The sequence below is a fragment of the Anopheles arabiensis genome, chromosome 3 (assembly GCF_016920715.1).
Source record: "Anopheles arabiensis isolate DONGOLA chromosome 3, AaraD3, whole genome shotgun sequence".
NCBI lineage: Eukaryota > Metazoa > Arthropoda > Insecta > Diptera > Culicidae > Anopheles > Anopheles arabiensis.
Genome location: NC_053518.1, coordinates 60,263,071 through 60,279,284, shown reverse-complemented (window position 1 = coordinate 60,279,284; position 16,214 = coordinate 60,263,071). Strand labels below are relative to the sequence as shown.

The following is a 16,214-nucleotide window of genomic DNA, read 5'->3' as shown; positions in this document are numbered from 1 at the left end:
TGTCCTTCAGCCGACTCAAGCGACAAACAGCGAGTGGCCTATAGCAGCTGTTGTGACATGGGCCCAAAAGACGATGAGATGCGCCACCAATCTAGCGCACGCGCTCGATGATTGGCCACTGTGCGATGCGTTTTTTGTCGTTTTAGCGAGTTTTAAGTTCGTTTTCCTTTTTTTTACACAAAATGCGTCAAACGTCGAGCGCAAGATCCTCCTCGACGAACGCTTATCATGGTGCCGCGATCACAAACGGCGCGCGTTCCATACAGTGGGCAACGTAGTTGAGGGCTGGTAGCGGCAGGTTGCGGCTACCTGAACGAGCAAAGGCTGGAGAAATTCTCCGACTAACCGGGGGGGATCCACAAGCGATACTTAATGCGCGCTTAAGGCGAATAATTGATGCGCGAGATGCTGTCAACGATACGGGACAGCACACACACACATACACACGATACGCATCGTCTTCCTCGCCTCATTGGCGATGCGCCACTGCATCTTCATAGACCATTCGTGAAAGGTACACCCGCTGGTCAACTGACCAGGAGTTGTAGTGCATTGCTTGCTAGAAAGAGAGGAAGGGATAGGGACAGAGAGGAAAGGGGAGTGTTTTTCTCGCTTTCCTCATCGCTCGTATGTGAATTGAGACAAGCATCTAATCATCGAATCGAACCGGCCGACGATGGAGTGCTGATTTGGTCGTTAAACCGAGAACGTCGTCCTGCCTGGATGTGGTTAGAGGCGTTGAAAGCTACATCACCGTTTGCTTGATCTTTGCAGATACCATGTCGGTTCCCGACGAGAGTGATTCACAAATGCCCGGTGGAAGGGGCGAGCGATATTCGGACGGGGGAGGAGATTCTTATGCATGATGTTGAAATAGTACATCGGAAGTTTGAGTACTTCGATTTATTGTTTATAAACTTGATCATTTCACTATTTACCATTCGCTATTATCCAATCATAGTAGGATGAAATTCGTGTTCCAATCTGTACATTTTCCACATTACAACCACCATGGCTAAAAAGACCTACCAAATACACGACGTCCATCACATCCTCTTCCTCAGTGCGAGGCTCCCACACAATCAAATCGCCAGTTCTAAGGCACTTATTTCTTGGATTGTACACTCCTTCCGGTTGAGCTTTCAGTAGACACATCTGCCCAGAAACGAGCGGCACTGTCAAACGCTGCTGACACTCGCTCTGATAAATAGGCGATACTTTCAAGAAAAATGTTGCATCTCGATCTATATCGGAAGGTATCATAGTATTTGAAAATTATATTTAATTTAATTGCTTTACATAACTACAGCGAATACTTCGCTAATTACTTACCATCGCTTATAGCAAACTGTCGCGTAGGTAGATGTGTGTTATTCCGATATAAACATCCTGGGAAATGATATTCATTAATTTCTATCGGCGCTGCAAGAATTAGCAGCCCTATGTTGTTGGCACCAGTTTGCGAGTCGTAGTCGTCATGGACACGAACCCGACGAATAGTTTGGATAATGTAGTTCGATGAGTCAGCGGCTTGCACTGATCCAATTCGTGCCACTACCGGTTTGTAGGAGTACGTTTCCAAACAACGGGCACTCGTCACTATTATACTGGAGGTGATTAGATATCCAAAACACTCAAACGCTATCCCTCCATTGTTCTGAGGCCAACCGACTTCGGCTACATGGGGTAGATTGCTGTACAGGAACTCGTTTTGACTAAATCCCGAATAGCGTTGACGACGTAAAGAATGATAACGATTTTCACAGCTGTCGAGCTCGGTGCGAATTAGATCACCGCGAATTTCTCGCATTATCACCCCAAGGACAGCAAACGACCGTACCGTCCGTACAAAGTGTCACTCGTTCACCTTTACGCAAGCGTTCCTTAGTGCTAAGGCACATTGCATACGGTACGCAAATACCCATTGTACCATCCCCATTGCTGCATTCATCACTTCGTTTCAGATCCGGATTGATTATAATCACTGATTCTGAAGCTTTCTGCCCACCAGAGTTACTTTTGTCGAGAATAACGGATCGCAACCAGGCGGCGTGCGGGGCTAGTTGTACAGCGATTGTCGGTATTCCATGGCCACAAGTCTGTCCTGCAACGGTCAACGCGTATACGTACTTAAAGAAGGCACCAGCACGATTTATGTAACGCAGTACTGGTGCTCCAGGAACATCCTCGCATACACCCGGTACTATCCATTGATCGCTGCGGAAACATAAGTGCTCGTTTTTTGTCAAACCATCCAATGAACGATTGCCACCCACCAGCTGCCCCAACTCGGTTGAGCAGTTCGACCAGCGATAGTGATCCATGGCAGGTTGTATGAAGGCATTGGTGAGGTCTGGTAAGAAATTTGCGATTTGATCGAATAAAAGAAATTACTGAAATATAACTATAATTACCGTCCTCTACGAAGATGGATTCTTGAAAGTTGTTTAAAGTGCTCATTCCAGCCCCAGTCAAGTCAACTCTACTGTCCGGTAGGATCCTGTGCGTCCACACACATGCTGGAACTACATCTTGACGAGATTGCAATTTGACCACTGCAATATTGTTTTTCTGAGAGCTTTTAACATAATGAGGATGCACAGTAATAGATTTAATAGGGTATGACGTATTTCTAAACCGCGAAACCTGAACTACATCTGTTGGTTGAACTCTGAAATAGAGTAAGAGGTGATAGTTGTGCCTTTTAAAACATCGTTCGGTTAATCTTACCCTTCCGGTGTAGTAGCGATGACACATTCTGCCAGTGTTAGAACCGTTTGCTGATCAACGAACGTACCGGCACAATTTATTTGAGGCACATTTTTAGCATCCGATGGCCATCTAAACTGCACTATATACTGCAAGTCTCTGTCACGGACAAATTCCACCTGTATACTATTTACTGGGATATCTCCGTTTCGTTCCAACACCAGTTCATCTGCTCGTGGCCGTAATCCGCGGAAACGATTGGCGCAAACTACCGGAAAGAAATCTTCCGGAGTTACAGATACATTTCGCTCTAGCAACACCTGCATCAGCCAGTCACGATGGGATCCGATCTTCGTATATCCTCGTCGACGATTACAAGAGCCAGAAGAAAAGCTGGAAGTCACTAGTCCAATCAAAAAGGGGCTGGTTTGAAAATTATGCAGCAGCCGGGCTTGTAAAGGATTGCCTTCTGGTATATCCTGTAAAACAAGATGAAATGGTCAACAACAGTTTTATCCAAATGTACATCGTAGTTTTCGTACCTGGCAGTTGTCTGCATTTTGTTTTAATGTTTCCATGCAAAGCTGTGACTCTGGAAGTCCCTGATTGCGTGTCATTGGTGCAAAGCAGTCTTCACTTTTCACATTCACTGTGGTCATCTCCTCGGTTACGAATTCAGGTGTTTGTTGCCTTCTACTTGCTATAATAGTAAATACAAGATATTATCTGAAGGTTTTTTTCTGAAGCTGAAGTTTTTTTTCTGGTTTTTTCACTCACCAGCTGTACGTCCAATAGAGTCAAGCTTCTGAAAAGGTACCCCGTCAAACAGCCAAAGGCATGTTGGTACAGCTGTTTCGTTGATTCTGGTTAATAGTAATTGTATCATGAAAGTACCCTTTCTCACAGTAATACACTTTATCTTACATGATTTTCCTGTCCAACTGAAGCAGAGCGATATCATTTTGACCATTGCTAGGCAAAAAGTCAGGATGTCGTATAACTTCCTTGATATTTATCACCTGCACGTATTTGGTTCCTCCTAGTCGAACGACACTTGGTATTCCGTTCCTAAAATTGTAAGCAAAAATTACACGATTTTGTCATACGCAGAAAACAAAATTACAAGCAAAACACAACCCTTCGTCTGTAGTGCATTGAGCTGAAGTAATCACAACGCTGTCCCATATCAGTGCACCCATGCATGTCCAATCGATCGTGCCTCCGTTCCGTCTCCTTCCAATGGTAGCAATATGGCTGTAATCACGAGGCTCTTCATAGGCCCGAAGCGGTTCGGGGATATCTAATTCATCTTTTCCATATCGCATGTAACGTAGATGGCAATCTGCAATCATTCATCTTTTGTAAGTTCTGACGATACAATTCAATTTTTGAATGCATCCTACCACGACATACCATCAAACTCTTCCCTTTCAGTGGTTAAAAAAGGATCTTCTTCACTTAAACCAATGTCGATTGGGAACAGGTTGTGGAAAGCTATCAGAAGATGGAAAAATACAACAAAACCATATTTAATACGATTTGCTCTGATATAACGTACTGCTCTTACCATCAATGCCGTTGCAAAGAAGCGATAACACCGCAAACAATACCGACCGAGACACCATCCTCCTAGCACTGCTGAATTGCAACTAGTAGCTTACTCTAGCCTTATTACAGCTCAGATAGGCCATCACATGCAACCTCACAAATACTTTCAAACTATCAACTATCAACCATTACTCTCCTTCTTTCCGACAATGTAAACAAATATAAGCCTCAATCTGGTTAGAAAATCCCAGCTCGAGCAAGATCTCCAAGGTCGCATGTAACTGGTTTTGTTTACAGTTCAGTGAATACCGTATGCTGCATTTAATCATCGTCGATGTGCATTGTAATCGTACGATTGTGCATTTAGCAAGGCACTGTGTGAATGTTTCCATTTTTGCATATCGATGGTGTTTCGAGTCACGATGGAATTAACGTGTTTAATAATTGGTAGGGAATAGTCTGTAGCATCCGTTAGCACACATACTGCCACCTAAACACAACGTGATCTTAATGGTCATTTTATTGTTTGTAGTAGTAGGTGAAATTGTGGAAAAACCGTTGCTTATTTTCATCATTGCTGTTTTGTACCGATAATATTTTGTTCATTTAGTTGGTAGAACAAGTTACTTTACTTTCAAGCCAACATATATTTGTCGTACAAATGTCATATGAATACTTAATCGTATTGCTTCTAAGATCACATACTAATTATTTCCTAGGATTTAGCAATTTATTAAACATCACCTTTTTATTAAGGACCATAATCTGAGTCAAGTAATCGAAATGAGATACAACTCGTTCATGTACACTCTTGTCGATGGTCAATTCCAGATCTCCTTTAAATGAACCGAAGTACGACGCCTGAACCAGTCACTGGTTGCCGCTAATAGGTTGATCGCCGTGTAGCGTTTAATTTCCGTTTTTTTCCCTCATTTCATTTCGTTCCGGATTTTTCATTCCAACTTCATTCCATAACCCCCGCCCCATTATAAAATGCTCGTACGATGGGTTCATCGAGCTAATCTAATCCACACGCAACGAAACAAGCTAAGGTTTGCTATGGCTGCGCCTCACATTGCAGCCCCTGGAGGAAAATGCATTACAGTCGCGAAAGGCATATGTGGAAGGAAAGGAAGCAACCGTCCCCTCACCAGCTCAAGCTCGCACATGCTCTCATGCGTGCGGCGCGTCAGTGCGTGCCGGCGTACATTTAGCGCAAGTGCCATTATTCGATGGTAGCGGTAAATTGAAATGACAAGTAGGCCGCGACCACGACATCTCTCCATTTCATCCTCCGCGGATGGAATCCTTGCTACTGGCGGGTGCAGCACACTCTTTCTTTACCGCTGGAAGATCAGGCTGATCTGTCCGCACCTAAGATCAATCATTGGTTGCACCGCGAACAGCAGCCGCGCAGAGTCGAAGGCACGTCGCAGACGCCACTGTGTCGGTGTCCCTCGGCGGTCTAGAGCGGACTTGAATCGGTGACCTGGCAGGTGAAAGGAAAAGGCGACTTTGCTTTGATCGCGAAGGTATGCGAATGAATGCGACAATTTGTCGCAACATTATGATATGAACCAAACGGGCACCACCACCGACGACGACGACGACGACGACGGTCGCGTTGGTTTGACAAAAACAACATCTAAAACGGTGCTACTTCCCTTGGGCAATTCTTGGTCACTCTACAAGTCGGGTATGATTGGATCGGACGGACGACACTTTGACAATTCGCCAATGTTGCTGCTCAGATTCACACTGCAAACATGAACAGAAACACAAAACGATCTAATGTCGTCCATTCCATCTGGTTCGGATGAAAGTTCACTCTGTGCCAGTGTACCAGGTAATTGATCTCCATTCGAAACACGTTACACAGTAAATGTGATTTGTTTTTTTTTACAAACAAATACAACAACTTCTCCACGAAGAGAGTACAACAAGATGTTTCTGGCGTACTTACAGCAATTCTAGCCGATGTAAAAGCAATAATAAAAATTCGTTCTTTAGTTAGTATGACAATGTTCCATGTACGATCGTTTACTGGATGAAATGATGCTGGTTGATCGCTACCGCCCTGGTAGGAAAGAAAAGACAGCACAAAGTACTGTCTCACATCGTTCTCAAAATCGATTGCTTCCTGCCCCTGTAGCTGCCCCGATTGATACGCACTTGATTGACGATTCATGACATGTCGCTTCCTACTAGGAGTTCTTTTGCAAGAATTGCTCCCAAGATGGAATGAAAGATAAAACAGAGCGCACACATTTCACATCTTCGTAGCAACTTTATTTGACAGCCTGCGTCCGGTCCGGATCGAATCGTACTAGGGCGGCAAAGAAACCTGCATTGAATCGTAATTTCATTAGACAACGCAGATAGCTGCAATATTGATGTCCAAGTGAAGATTCATGTCACGGGAAAATTGTTCCTGTCGCCGTCGTTTTTATTGGCGCTTGTTTACAGTTTTCATACCACGCTGGTGCACACCAACGTTTCTGCCCTTATTACGGTTTTAATTTTCTTCACTGAGCCTTCAAATCATTGTATGCTTTTTGTGCAACATTTAAACAACCCTCTATCTATTCCATTAATTACAATCCAGCAAGGTTTACCAAGGCTGCAAAAACTCTTCTGCTCTGTTCAACATATCGCAGGCAGGATTTTGCTGAGTAACTAATTAAGTTTTCATGCACATTAAACTTCGATTAGATTAGGTTCGGTGAGCTGATGAGTCGCTTTGGTCAAAGTGAAGGTGTGTATACTATGTATCTTTTGCTCATATCGTCCACAACCTTGGGTTGGTCGTGCACCGACACTCTCCAAATGTATGAATACTGGTTATAACTAGATGCTGCCGTGTTGCGTATGGGTTGGGAGCGTGAAAAAACAAGTCTAACTTGATCTGCTGATTATGATTAATATATCGGGCAGCGATAACATATAGCACCAGGTTTAGCAGGCTCTGATCTTGATTTTTTAAAGGTATTCGCGTGCAAGACAGGGAAACATAGATGATACATAGAGATAAATTACATGCAAATAGTCTGGATTGGATACTGGAACGTATCGTTTGATATGGTACGATCATTACAATTATCTACAAAGGATCATATTTTGAACTTCCCAATGAACGACCTCCTCTGTAGAAGTTGATGAAGTAACACAATTCAACCTAAAAAAAATATCTTTAAAACACCTGTTCAAATCACTCCCTGCCCTCATATATAGCCTTAAAACCATGCCTAATGCATCGTAATCCCACTCACTAAATGACAGAGACAACCAATGAAAGGTATGAAGTGACAGCAAAACATAACGAGCGGCGACGTAAGTTCATTTTCAAATTAACAAATCACCACCGGCACCACAGCCTCACTGTTTCCGAGAACTGCAGTACGCTTCCACACTTCCCGGTAACTGATTGAACCAATTAAGGTACGCGAATAGGCAAAAGATCTTGCGAAACCCGAACGAGCATTCGAGCGCACACAGATGATTGACTCAAAAACTAAATGCTTCATATCAAGCACCCAGTAGTGTAGTGAACCCCGTGCGCACGTCAAGTGAGAAAGTTGAATTTGAAGACGTCAGCTGTGAGTGAGAAAATGCCATTGCATAGCTTCGCCTTCATTTTGCTGTGCGTGCCTGTCTCGGTGTGTCCACGCGTTGCATACGGTTAGCGTAGCATCGAAACGGTAGCAACTGCAAGTAGATTAGTACACCCTACAGAAGAGATTCATCATCGTGTATGTGTTCCAACGCGGCTGGACAATTCCCGCCAATATGTTGTTAAGTCACACGCTAATTGGTATTTGATGTCCAATCCGGTTGAAGCTGCCGTCGCGCCGCAACACAGCACCCCAAGCAACTTTGCTTGTGTTCCCCGAAAACCAGTACCTAACACCCTAATCGCAAAAAAGCTCACTAGTTAACACCTTTCGTTCCTCGAACGGCCTGTGCTGATCCCCTGTAGTAGTGGTCAGGTTAGTACTCCACGGATAGACGCTTTCCACTTCTTCCCTTCTTCGTTTTCGTGACAAACATAACTAATTAAAGTCATCCCTCGTTATCGTGCGCGACAAATCGACGCTCGGCGAGAAGGTGTAGTAGACCGGTGGTAAGATTGCAATGGCGACGCCTGTCCGTTTCCCGTCTCGGACACTGACACGTCACACAGATTCGGAGGGCGATTACTTGATTCCTCGAACTTCTGCCACCGCCAATCCTACCATGGAAATGCTTCGGAACACCGAACGATCATTTATCTGCAGCTACTCTCGTTGACCACTTTGGCTTCGCGAGCCATCCGAGGCATTTTCCTTCACCACACCGGCCGATGACACACACAGACAAACACACGAAGCCATGAGGCGATGGAGTCATTTGTCGCATAAATTAATTTTTGCACCCATTACCACCTCCTACCGCTCTACACTTGTCGTTAACAATCTCACCCGCCTCACGCCGTGCATCTCCTTGGTCAGCACCAAGCGCTGCTGAGGCGCGAAAGCATTTTTCCAACCGTTGCAAGCAAACATGCACTTTGGAGTGAAAAATAAACATTAAAACCGGACCGTCTTCTGCCAGCATCACACTTGGAACGTTCGTGAAGGAGTGAAACACTTTTAACACGTTTTGCGCGCGCGGTTCGAGAAGGAAAAAGGTGGAAAAAGTATTTCTGCAAGTGTGAGAAAATTAATAACTGCTTAAAGATATTTGTACCGTAGGGCGAGCAGGACTGTGCGTTGGATTGTGTTGTTTTGTGCTGCTTCTGGTGGCATGTTTTTATTTGTCCACTTCCGCTCTTGCGTTTGTTAAGGGCACTTTTTTCGTTTGCCTTTGTTAGTAGTGGGTCCGTACCAATGATATGTAGAGGGTATTGTTATTTCCATTATCCTGACAATGATGGATAAGACCGACAATGGAATAATTATATATCTTTTTATCTGAAATAATCTTCTATGGAAACAACTAAGGTTTTTTTGAAATATATTTTGCAACATAAATGCTGTTTTTTTAAAGCAACGAAATAATAATTACCGAGGAATGACGATCGTATATGCTATGTAAAACGTTAACTTCTTAGGTGCGTTCAATTTTGTCAAGTTAGTTTATTAGTTATTAGTTAGTTTTTTTAAGTTTATCAATGATTCAATGATGAAAATCAGGGTTTACGCCACAAAAAGATACTAGATATGTATTTTAAGATAATTGAAACACCCATATTCATAATAGAGCTTTTTATAACAATTGACGGACAAACATTTCCAATGGTGATAAAATGTGACTGACATTACTTGAGAGACAAATGTTAAAAAATATATCTTGCCAGAACAACACATGTGTATATTACACTAATATGTTAACTTTATTATGCTACTAATTGTAATATTGTTAAGCCGAGTATTGCATGTCAGCAGTTGCGTTAAAGATTTCATGTGTCACAGTATCTCGTATATTAACATTTCAATCATGATTTACAGTCCCATTTTAGCCATCTTAGATGATTAACAAATTCAAACGTACCTCATCAACCCAATCAGCATCCTAACAAGGTGTTCATTACAATGTAAGCGCGATCTCTTTGACGAGTTACTATCAGACTTATCAATTTTAATTAGTTTCGTTGCGTTTCGATCACAGTCAAAGACAGTTCGCACTTCCCCAAGAAAGGGTGCCTTAATTCGTCACCTAAAACCAGACGGAAGAAACGCAGATTCCTTATTCATGATATCTTTCACCCCCTTCCCCTTGCACCGCATCAACTACGTCCTTTTGCACTTGAGACGATTGCTGGAGCGTTTTCTCCGTATCAGGTGCGTTTGCGATGCGAAAATTATCTTGTTTTCCATTCCTCCCCCTCGATTGCTCGTAGTGTCCTGAGTGTGCCTGAAGGTGGTGCCGACTCCTCAAGCGCACTACCCCACACGAGCGGAGGAAATGGCACTTGATGTTTATATGACAAACGACCGATCAAGGCAATCGGACCGCAGAGGAAACACACACAACGCCACGAACGACGCTCAACGATCCGCCGACAAAACTAGAAAGTACACGCGCTGCATGCATTCCGGTAGACGGAGATGGTTCGAGGGTGAGGCAGTTTTGCAGCAATTATGCACCTCGGTTAAATAATGCTGCTGCTGCTGCTGGTGGCGGGCCCCCGATACCTGACGTTTGATGGACTGCTGTGCGACTGCCGAGATGTCTGAGTTAATCTTTCTTTTCTATCGGGAATTGGAACGGCAGGCGCAACGTGGCCTAGGTTGCGCGTCGTGGCCAGTTTGTGAGCGTCTATATGCACCTGCTCTATACTCGCTTGGAGTCCTCATCCGAGGGGAGCAGCCCCTTCTTGCAGCTGATTAGGCTTGGGTTTCAGCCAAGCCGAAGTGCAGCCTACAAACAATCCATACTGCTTGATTTAGCCACCGCCGCCAATGCCCGTTCCACTCACACACACACACATCCTTTGAATGTGGCGGCTCGGTTGGGCTATATATGTAGGTCCGTCATTCCGCATGAAGCATCGTCACGACATCGACGCGCCTTCGCTGACTGATCAGACTGACGGATTGCTGAAATGTTTTGCGTACCTACGTACGACGACTGCAACCGGAAATCAAGAATGGATGACGGACAAGATTGCGGACGGGGTCGAAGCATAGCTGTAATTGACTCATTTGTGAGAAACAGTAAAGGTATAAGCACTAGCTTGACTAATTTTTGCCGCTGCCAAAAACCTGTATCAACGGATTGGCGATGGAAATCGTCGTTTAATTGCTCCGTTCACGGGATATAAAATTGGTACGTATGCCTTTACACAATAGAATGAACAAATGTTGAAATGGTTCATAAATGTGCGAGATAACCACACGCGGATCAGAACATGCATCTAACGATCTAACGTTTTAAGTTGCTAACGGGCGGCCATCCTGCAGCACGCCTTCGTGGCGCAATCGGTTAGCGCGTTCGGCTGTTAACCGAAAGGTTGGTGGTTCGAGTCCACCCGGGGGCGGGGAAACACTTTTTTCTCGCAAATTTCTTCAAATCACAAATCAACTGCACGCGTTATTCGGGAAATCAACAACACATATTAAATGAGTTAGTCACTACAAAGATAAAACTTCTACTGCGAGTGTAAATTGTGCTAGCAGTTACTTTTTGGAATAACAAAAACATTGATATGCGAATATTATGAGAAAACCTTTACTTACTAGTGAGCATTTTAATTTTAATGCAAAAAAGTACATATTTTATTTATTAATTCATAGTTAACGCAATGTCCAATTTAACACAAAACATCGACAAATTTGACTTCAGAGCCTCAGGACAATGTCTATCTCGTTGCGACACTCTCTTTAAAATTCAATCAGTAATCAAACATTGAAATAAGATTTCATATTTTCATCCAATCACTTTGCAATCTAATTTAGATGAATTCAGGTGTGTTTATCCAGCTGACGGCCAACCGAACCTATTGCCAACGCAAACCCTTCCTAACAAGGCCTTAGTTACCGTAGGAGGCGCACGTAATCGGTTTTAGCTTTGCGGTCACCAAATCCATCCACACGGTGACTGTCCCTATGGGTCTGCCCAAATCCCCAACGTTTGCTAATGATTGCATCGTGCAACATTGTAGCGCAAACTTTGACAAAGATAATCACACATACACACACTTTACGTCGCTGTACAGTTGCAAAACGTAGCAAAATGGAAGCAAAAAAACATCCCTTTTGGTTACAAAGATCGCAGCAAGCGAGGGTGGTCTCATACAAGTGTCTTGTTTTGCTACTTTAGGATCCAAAGCTCTCCGTTTGCTGGGTCCTGCCAATGGAGACACATTCTCACCCCGCATGTCACAGATGTGACACACATGCACATACCCGCTGACGCGCGATGGAAGCGAGCAAAAACACAAACAGATCAGAACAAATCCTACATCGTTCCACAACGACAGCGTTCACTCGTTAGAAAGGGGGTTACCAACCGTTTTGCAATTGATTGATTTGATTTGATTGAATTTCGTTTATAACTCAATCACGAATTCGTTATGTTGTAGCCTTCCTTCCCTTTTATGTGCCGGGGTTTGCTTTGTTTTGCGTTGTGGCGAAGGTGAACTGCCGAAGTTTACATCCATGTCGCTACCGTTTTGTGATGTGAAGGTGTTTATCTTAGCACTGCACTCGAAGAGTAAAACTTTGTGAGATGATTTGCCTTGTGAAGTTGGAATTGGTTGTATTTGCCATTCGAATTCATGACGAAATTGGTTACACTGGTCATGTAACGTCACTATGAAAAGATGTCACTGGAAGTAATAAATAAAAAAATAACCTAATCATCTAACTTTCGTTTTATCATGCCATGTCCAGGATAAAGATCATTAAAATTACAGCGAAACTTCTAGTTGTGAAAATTTCGCTCCCATAGAGAGGAACATTGCGTGGCTGTAAATGCCATCCACAATTAACGCAACCGGGCATTCCAGAACGCTCACACTCATTATGTAAACAATCCCAGGTTAACGAAGATGGCCTCTTCATGACCAGCATCAAAATCAAAATAACCATCCAAGATACATGTACTCATTTCTATCCATTTCCCAACATTCGTACCAACTGCCCCACTAATGGAGCCAAAAAATCCGAGATCAACTGCACGGCCAGGCAGCGTGCAGCCGATTGGGACACCATCAACCTACCCCCGAATCGTTCGAGACTTAGTTCAACCTGCCAGCCTTGGATCGTTTTTGCTGCACATGTTAGTCGATGCATTTTTACCTCCCATGCTGGTCGGGCTCGCAAGGAAGCAGAAACAGGAAAGAAAAACAATGTTCCTCTTATGTTCGGCACCACCACCAAACACCAAACGCGAGTGACGATTTTCCTTTGGGTATTTTTACCTTTTTAACCCCCCCCCCCTCTTACCTCCTTCTTTTCTTTGCTTTTGTTTAACTGGTCGCTCGTTTTTGTTCCATTCTGCATTTTTGTTCCCGCGTCTAGAAATCCAAACCCTGCCGAACCGCAGGGCACATTGTCTTGTCGACTGCTCCCTCTGCCCTCTACTCCCAACCAAACCTGCCTTCGGTGCAGCCGGTACGAGTGTCACTAGCTCTTCGGCATGCCCAAGGATGGCAGACATTGGCTTTAATGGTTGAACCGCCGTTTAGGTCATGTACTGTGTGTAATGCAACGCTCACGACACAACGACCCCGGCCGCACGCGGACGCTGTGAGGGAATCGAAGCGCGTCAGGCGTCTTCCACCAAAGACGCGATCGATGGGAAAGTTTAGTAGATGCTCGATCGAGTGCACATTAGACGTGGAACTGAGCCACGACAGCAGCAACAGCAGCAGCAGCATCAGCAGCCACGACAGCAGGAACAGCAGCATTTGAATGTGATCACGAACATGCGCGCCAACATAATAATGTGCAACACTGCATGCTTCGCTCGTCCTCAATGCTACCTACCTGGTCCTTCTGTTAGCTTCCCATCAGTACAAAAAATGCCGCAAAAAAAAGTAAAACGAAAACTGATACCTCAACCGAGGGACTTTTCGCGCCCTGGCCAGGGTTTGTGACTAGGCAGAAGGAAGATTAATTCGGAGAGGCACATTAAAAATGAGCTACAAACCTAAGAGTCCTTCAATTTTTTGGGACAATTCGTGCATCTTGTGGTGGCACGCATAACCAATGCTTTTTACTGTTTGACGAAAGGGTGCTGAAAAGTTCGAAAGGATTTCCAACTAGCTCCCGTTCTTGTTCACCCCATTCCCAAATGTTCGCACACCCACGATCAGTTTGGCGTGGATGGATGAATGTATGGATGGATGGGCATCGTCACAATGCACTGGCTTGGTGACGAAACAATGTTTGATTTTGTTTCCCCTACCCATGCTCGTAGTCTCCATGCTGCAGAATGGTGTGCAGCATTTGTGACCTAATTGTGTGTGCTAAGGTGGTGGTTGACAGCTTGTGCTTTTTTTATTTGTTTGAAACTTTTGAAAAATCACCCAACCATTCTGTAGGTGGCAATTGTGGCAAACGAGCAACGGTACGCAATACAAAAGCTCAAGGGAGTAGTGGAAGGCTGGAGAAGATCGCAAAGTTCTCGATCGGAACATAATTGACAAAAAGGAGAATCATTCCAATGTATCGTGATTGATCTAAACACCACCGATCTACGATGATCGGACCGCGTAATGAGCAAAGCAATGTCTAATTTATTTTCGTTGTTAGGTGATGAAATGAAATGTGTAAAGATCTACGGAATGTTTCTTTTCTGAAGTCTCTATAGTAGTCTGGACCGTCCTATCCTGGAATATGCATGTATAGTTTGGTGTCTATCTCAAGCAGTGTGGATCTCCAAACTGGAACGCGTCCAACTATATTTTACGTGTATAATTAATATTTTTGCGCTCTTTTGGGTACACTACTGCTACACTTCCGAGTTATCTGGAATGTTTACAGGTACTAAAGGCAACATTCATTCGTAATCCTATTGTTGCCACCTTCCGACGTACGCACTATGCCCGCAATGGTCCTTTGGTACGTTGTTTGCGTCATTTTAATGTATATTATGACTCGTTTGACTTTATCCTTTCTGTTTCCTCTTTCCGAACTGCTTCTACTCTAATCCTTTTCGAATCCTACCAGTACTTTTTCCTAAATCTTTGATTCCTTTCCAATGAGCTATATTGTATAATTTCCGCATCAACCCGCAGTTTAGTGAAGTTAGTTTAGTTTTGTTAGGTTTAAGTTTAATCAATATTGTATAACCAGTGTTGGCAAACAATTGAAATAAAATGGAATAACATGAAATGAAATGTTCACGATAAATAACTTTCAGACAGTTTTGCTTAAATTTACGTATGAATTTACAAACCACTGGGCTCATCAGTCTACCAGAGCTTTACTATTGCAAGATTTCTGCAGGCAGATAAGATCCATCAAATTTAAAGTAGCATAGTAGCATAAGTTGATACAATAAACAATTGGTCCAATGTTGAGCTAATGGCAAAATTAAATAAATAACTTTCTTAGTAATAAATAAAAGCAATATTCATCCACCATCTCGTCGATTAGCCCATAAAGGTGAAAAATGTGCCACCACCAAACTATCTACGGACTAAATCTAGCGGAAGCGCATAGCGCAGTAACTTGCGGCTATTTCTATTCCCCCAGCCAGAAGGACCCCCCAGAAATATGCACACAGACACGTGTGCAATGCAACCCTGCGCCACAAGAACAACGCGCAACGATAATTAATTACAGTGTGCCTGGTGCCCGCAAACCACTGTTAACAAGCTTCCATATATCTTCTGGTCATCTCGTCCATCGGAGGAGTTTGCGGCAAACAATTCGTTCTCAATTGCATGCTTGTTCACTTGCGCTGAGGGCAAGCAAATTCGTTGCACATGGTCAACCGTCAAACCGTGTGTGGTTGTGAGTTTGCGCTCCTAAATCTCGACAACCGATTGTGATCGACGCTTGTAGTGTGGTGTGTGTGTGTCCCCTCTTGGAGAATGGTATGACGTGCTCGGTACAAAAATCTGATGATCTTCGATGAAGTGTTGCCACAAGGCCGGTTTGGGGTGGAACGCAGTGTGGGAACGGAGGGAACTGTTTTGCACAATCTCAGGTGTTCAGGTCGGAGGGAGAGTGCTCAGGTGGCCGCGGAACTATTCCTCCTCGGGATTCCTTCTGGTACTAACCTAATAGCTAAAAAAAAAGCTAGTTTATTAGGAACGTTCCATGTTCTGTCATTCCTCTACAACCCACGTATCCACACAGCAGTTTAGCAGAAGCCCAAGAACAGCACTGTGCCCTTCTTCGCCCATGTCGGCGAAATCTCTGCAGGTGAAAAATAATAGAGGCGAATAAAATTTAAATTACATTTATGACCATGCTGCTGCCGCTGCTGCTCATAGAATAATCTTTCTTATTGGTTACCACCCG

The 16,214-nt window shown here is 43.8% G+C and overlaps 2 protein-coding genes and 1 non-coding gene across 4 annotated transcripts in view; 2 read left to right on the top strand and 1 right to left on the bottom strand.

Moving 5' to 3' along the window:
- LOC120903353 (Krueppel-like factor luna) overlaps positions 1–16,214 on the top strand; it is a 136,534-nt gene that overhangs the window by 90,562 nt on the left and 29,758 nt on the right. The window lies entirely within an intron of this gene.
- LOC120903351 lies at positions 869–4,388 on the bottom strand. 2 transcript variants are annotated; one of them, XM_040312743.1, is made up of 10 exons: positions 4,277–4,388; positions 4,123–4,203; positions 3,847–4,051; positions 3,634–3,777; positions 3,487–3,572; positions 3,252–3,409; positions 2,731–3,188; positions 2,415–2,671; positions 1,333–2,353; positions 869–1,244 (listed from the first exon to the last, which is right to left on the bottom strand). In XM_040312743.1, the coding sequence occupies exons 1-9, from the start codon at positions 4,332–4,334 to the stop codon at positions 1,791–1,793; spliced, it is 2,010 nt and encodes a 669-aa protein (XP_040168677.1). In that variant the 5' UTR covers positions 4,335–4,388; the 3' UTR covers positions 869–1,244; positions 1,333–1,790. The 2 variants fall into 2 exon arrangements, with proteins under 2 accessions (XP_040168677.1, XP_040168678.1); XM_040312744.1 differs by lacking the exon at positions 4,277–4,388 and having other exon boundaries at positions 4,113–4,209.
- Positions 11,202–11,275, top strand: Trnan-guu. The gene has a single exon. It is a non-coding gene; the product is annotated as a tRNA-Asn (tRNA).